At 37.9% G+C, this 6,077-nt stretch overlaps 1 protein-coding gene across 5 annotated transcripts in view; it reads right to left on the reverse strand.

The window, feature by feature from the left end:
* LOC123671691 (probable beta-hexosaminidase fdl) overlaps positions 1 to 6,077 on the reverse strand; it is a 44,386-nt gene continuing 38,309 nt past the window's right edge. For all 5 annotated transcript variants that reach the window (XM_045605657.1, XM_045605656.1, XM_045605659.1 and 2 more), the window contains one exon: positions 1 to 1,901. In XM_045605657.1, coding sequence (XP_045461613.1) covers positions 155 to 1,901 — 1,747 coding nt within the window. In that variant the 3' untranslated portion in view covers positions 1 to 154. The remainder of the gene's footprint in view (positions 1,902 to 6,077) is intronic.

Genomic DNA, 6,077 nt, shown 5'->3' on the forward strand with positions numbered 1-6,077 from the left:
TTCTAAGATAAGACATATATTTCGAGAATTAAAGCTAAAATGTGGAAAATGTACAAACGTGCTCGTTAAATAGTTACATATAATACAAATTAAACTAGTATCACCGTGCACAGTATATAAAAATATTGCATATGTACAACAACTCAATTCTTCGTCAAAGGCACATCCCTGGATTCTGAAGGCACCATTGCGGCCACATTGCCTCCGGTCGAAGTCCCCTCGCCACTAGCCTATCCCTCTGAGTGTTCAATCTTAAATAAACATCTTCTGATATACTAAAAGTGTTCAGATCCAATGAAGGGTCACTCCACATGCGTTCTGCGAAAGCAGCACCTCTAGGCCATAACCTGGCATCGACCGAGGTCTCATCGACTTGTTCGCTCCACAGGCATATCTCCCCTCCCATCACCTGTTTCTTGTTGACACCCTGTTGAGTCCAAGGACGGTGATTGTAGACTGTTTGCCACGTTCTGTAAGGGTCACAAGCGGCATCACCGGTCTCTCTCCAACGACCAAAACCGCAGTCGAGGTACCAAGCGTCCACGTGGGATATTATCACTTTGTACCCATCCTGTATGAGATCCAGGGTGTCGGGCCATTGACTAGAACCCCAACTTTGTACAACGATATTGCTCCTGTTGAAATACTTGCTAACGTAAGGTCTTTTGGTGAGGTTGCTGGACCATACTAGAACGTATGGAATGCGCTTGCCTCCATTAGCTTTCTGCAAACTCTCCAGCGCCTTAAGGGTGAAGTCGCCCCAGAGGTCGTGGAAGTCGCCGTACTTCTTCTGCGTAGCGCTGCTGAGACTGTCCTGCCAACATTCTAAGTTCACCTCGTCACCTCCGATATGGAATAGTTCGTCTTCCTTTGTCATGTCTAGAAGGTCTTTGTAGAGCGTCTCGAGTACTTCGTAAACTTTGGGGTTATCCGGGTTCAGTTGGCCGCAGGGAGGTTCCCCGCAGTACAGCATCCAAGGCTGTTTGTTCACGCACACAGCAAGCTCTCCCATGTCTTCATCTGGTCCCCAGGTCCAACCACTCCCAGCGTGGGCGGGAGTATCTATTTCAATCACTATTCTAATGCCCCGTACCAAGGCGAAGAGCATCAACTCCTTGACGTCTTCTGGGGAGTAGGTCATGTCTGGAGCGTACGAACCCACTTTGGCAAATTTCGGCAGTCTGGGTAATATAAGAGGAAAACTTTGAGAGTCTGATACGTGCCAATGGAATATGTTGAGTTTATTGGCGGACATCCCGATGAAGACTCTCTTCAGTGTGTCAACGGACATGTAGTTGCGCGCCGTATCCAACATGAGACCTCTGTAGGAAAACACCGGGTAGTCTTTGACCGAAGCGTTCTTTATGATCCTCAGCATGCCGCCTTTCGAGTACTCGTCCCACCAAATCAGCTGCGAGAGAGTTTCCAACCCATGTCGGACACCGAAGAACGTGTTGGCCGTTATGTTCACTGACAACTGATGCGCCTTCGACTTGATGGTCAGATGGTAGCTCTCGTCCGTGTCCAGCCTCAGTCTAACCACGTCGGCGTGCTGAACTTTCAAATGAACTAAAATCTTTTCTACGTCTGTGTCGTGTACGGTGTAGTTGACGTCCTGAACGTAGTCGAGTACTTTATCCTTGAAAATTTCGATAGCGTGGTTCAACAGGGTCGCAGCAGGCTCTTTGGCGTCCGCCTTGAACTGGATTTGGTGGTGATTGAAGGTGGCGGTTTTGCTGCCAAGTGTGACGGGTCCGGAGGGCTGGGGCCAGAGTTGCGTGGAGCCGCATAGCATGCTGCACGTGGATAACGACACCGCTGAGACACCGGGGGCGACCTTCTGCCTCTCGCAATGTTTGCCGTTGCATTGCCAGTGCCATTGTGGTGGATACGGCAGCTTCCTGGAATCAAGAATCGTAATTAAACGTCGTTTGAAATATATAACGTCCCATACGGGGATTGGGTTTATGTGTCAGCTTTGGAAAGAACGAAGAGGTGGGTGGTATTGATATCGTGTTTGGCAAGCTTTCGGTTTAGGGGAAATGCGGACAAAATGACATACTGTTTTGTTTTTCAATCATATCTTTCTAGTTCTCGCAATAATACTTCCATTTTAGTGCTAAATACTAACTTTAGTTAATTGTTTCAAGTATTATAAGCTGAAAATTGAATTAAACAACAAAAATAGAGAATATAAGAAATTATTTTGACTTCTAACAAAATCCATTTCGTCCTTATACTACGGAAAAAATGACATACTAGTAATAGACATAGTGACAAACATAATATTTGAATGCAAAGTTCGAAAATATGAAGGTTTTGGTTCTCGAGACAGTAGCATACGATGTATAAGCCCAGAGAAAACACCGCATGCAACGCAGCCACTGCTCACCAGGTATGAAACGAAAAAAAAAAATAAATGCAGGGGCATTCATCGACATCTTTTTTTATTGTTTTGAATTCTTCATCGTCAACGCCGTTTTTATTTTTCAACGGCCTTGTTTTTTTACCACAGGATATTTTTTTATCATCGAATAATGATTCAGTAATTTATTGTTTCTTCTTTTTAGGTGGATTGGTCGCAGCAGATTTAGCCTTTTTTTGCAAAATATAGCGTTAACGTGCATTTGCGAGCTTCTGGCTTCTTATGCCTTGTCATTGAAGAAGTGGAGAAAGAATGTCAATAGGAAAAGATATCGTATTTTTTACAAGATACATACCAGAATTTCACGTTATATCGCGTATGGTACGTGCAAAATTATTACTAAATAACATGAAAATAAGCTCATCAGTTTCACGTGAAAATCAATCAACAAAATTCCATATTATTTTCAAAAATATATTTTCTTGACGTGAATCGGACAAAATGACATACTATGTCGTTTTGTCCATCAGGATAGTATGTTATTTTGTCCGACACCTACTTTTTAGGATATTGAAGCATAATTTCAAAACAAAACTAATAAACATATCGAAACACACATATTATTACGTCATGACAGTAACAACAAGAATACTTAAAAAAAACATCGAATATTGTAAGGACACTCTCCAGAAGCAATTCAGAAACCAAGTGAACAAAAAAAATTCAACCGATCTAAACACATTTGTAGCTATTCCACCAGTGATACAGACAGTAGGATGTCAATTTATTCGCAGGATTGCCGTCATCACTAGCAGAAACTGAATCACTGTGAAAACCCATGCTATACTTAAAAAAATTTTTTTTTTTGAAAAAGTTCATTCGGTCCGCATATGTCGTTTTGTCCGCATTTTCCCTATTATCAATATTGATTAAATAACGTGAATACCGTAGAACGGGGTCTGGTTGACAGTTTGGGTAAAGTTTGAAAATGTTTCCTTAACTCATTAATTATTCATTACCTTTATGTGCCATCGTTTTAATATTTCAATTTTAAACAGATAAATTTCTATCAATAATTTTATACAAAATTGTTATACATTTCCATATATTACTTACAACTATTCAAATACGTCATGAAATAGTATATTCCAAAACAAGTTGAAGAGTGGGCTCCTACTCCAACACGAATGCGAAATTCGAAAACGAGCGACGGAGGAGCGAACGTATAAATGTTGGAATTGCCTTCTGCAACAAGTATTAGACGATATTTTCTCTATGTCAGTCAAGGTTTGTAGAATACTGCCGAAATTCAATGCAATCAGAATATATATCCTAGTGACTTGAAAGTTGGTGTGACTGTTACGAATATGGACAGATTATGGAATTTGAATTTGAATCGTACGTTTCGAATTTCGAAACAATTTATAAGTACGCATTGAATTAATGAATTATATCTGAAGAAATCGATTTAACACCCCAAGAATTCAGAGAAATTGCGAATAATGTTGCAAATCATTTCACTATATCCAAAATATATTACATATATCGACAATTGAAGTGAGTTGAAATTTGATAGGATCGTTAGTCAGTGTAGATAACCACAAAACGAAAAATTTACCTGAAAACAATGCTGTAATGAGTTCATTACAGTACTGATTTTAGAACTGTAATGAACTTATTACGATACTGAAATAGAGAAAATTCAGTTTAAAAGTTAGCCGCTAAATTTTCACCTACATACTGGCCAGTAGAGCTTTCAATATGTCAAATACTTCATTTTCTGGAAGAGAATTTATTCCTAAATGATATCCTAAAGGTATTTTGTGTGTAATGTTTTTGCGTTTCCTAAATTTTAATATTAACCTCAAATTTGGCAATTCAAATATGATTTTAGGGTGAATTGGACCGATTTGTATAAACTAGATTCTTATACGACTCTATCAGTTTATATGGAATACCAATAAAGTCAGTAAAAGTATCTTAGTTTCATTTATTCATCACACAGGAAACACCCCTATATGCAAAAATATTTTTAGACTGAAGGAGAAAACACTTATATATCTGTTCTCAGTTGATATAGCGAAGAGAGGCGAATAAACAGAAATATAGTTCCTCATTTCTGATTTAGACAAGAGGTTTTGATTATAACGACTTCGTAAAACGTCTATATATAGATCAGCATCTCCAATCAAAATCCTGAGTCATTATCCCACGTCAAAGTATAATTTTTCTATTCTGGCTCATGGCAAACTATGGACATAAGAATATTGGAAATCATTTATTTCGATTAGCGACAAAACAAAGCTCAACTGAAAAAAAAATTCTTCCATAGAATCTAATAATTAGGCAGAAATTATCAGTTTCTACTTGAACAATGTTTTGAGCAGGAAATGGTCTCAAACACTAAGGTTCTACGCACTGATGACGAATCCGTGGTCAAATCAAATTCTGTCCTTCCGTAAACACGATAACTACTGAAAAAGAGGGCTAGGGCTAGAAACTCAAATGTCACGTTTATGTACGTTAATGGGGTAAATTCATTATTTTCCTAAAATTTTGAATTTAGATATCGAATAACAATAATTTAAAGCTTGAAAATTCAAGGATATCGGAAAAGTCACCTTGTATGTACTTGTATGAAAATCGATTTGAGTGAGATGAAATTTTGCGTAAAGATGTGAAATAACAATTCCAAGCTAAATACAAAGTTCAGAAGCATAGAAAATTCGAGAGAAATATAGAGCTTTTGACCACTCGTGATTAATTCGCCAATTGGAAGCCCACGGTGCAATTGACGCATGAATAAATGCTTTCCTAATTTTTTCTTTATTCTACAAGAATGTTCTGATCTGAAATGCTATCAACAAGAAATTTTTCACCTAACAACTGAACTAAGTAACAAGTAATTTGACAAATCTGGCACCAGCATACTATTTAAACAAAAAAATACAAAGGAGGTTCATGTTTACGTAGCTGATTATCTCCAGAAAAAAATGAGTTATACAGAAAAAAAGAAAATCTCGATTTTTAGTTTTTTCGAGATATCTCGGAAACCATTGGAGATATTTCAGATCTGTCGCCAACAAACTCATCCCTAAACAACTCAATTTTTTTGTAATTCAAGCCAACCTGTATTTCTAACGGTTTTCGATATATCCCTGTGATACCCCTCTAAATAGTTCTAACCCTGTATACCATTTGTGACCGCGAAGGACCCAATTGGCGAATGAATGAACGAACGCTCAAAAGCTCCTGAGAACAGTGCTCCTCATTTCTATTCCACAAATTTTTTCAATCAAGGTTGCTAGGAACTTTCAATGTCTACTATACGTCTTTGAATTTATATGTCAAATGAGAATAGTTTTTCTCTAATTCTGTGGTTATTCCGTCCATTCTTCCACATCTTGTAGAACAAAATCGTGCGAGAATATATCAGAAACGCACAGTTTTTATGGTAATATTTTATTATTCTATGTTGGTACTTCGAACTTTCCGCCACGGCTTTATCTGTCAATTCATCAATTTGCCTTAAAGAAATCAGTTCTGCCAACCAACATTTTTCAATGCAAAAATCACTAAAATATATTTATGGAAATATTTCATTAATTTCAATGAAAATGCAATGAATTAGAGAAAATAATGTATAATACTCGTACAGAAGGCTCATTCTACCACTCGTTCATTCCAAAACTCGCCACTTCGTGGCTCGTTT

The sequence above is a fragment of the Harmonia axyridis genome, chromosome 1 (genome assembly GCF_914767665.1).
Source record: "Harmonia axyridis chromosome 1, icHarAxyr1.1, whole genome shotgun sequence".
Classification (NCBI taxonomy): domain Eukaryota; kingdom Metazoa; phylum Arthropoda; class Insecta; order Coleoptera; family Coccinellidae; genus Harmonia; species Harmonia axyridis.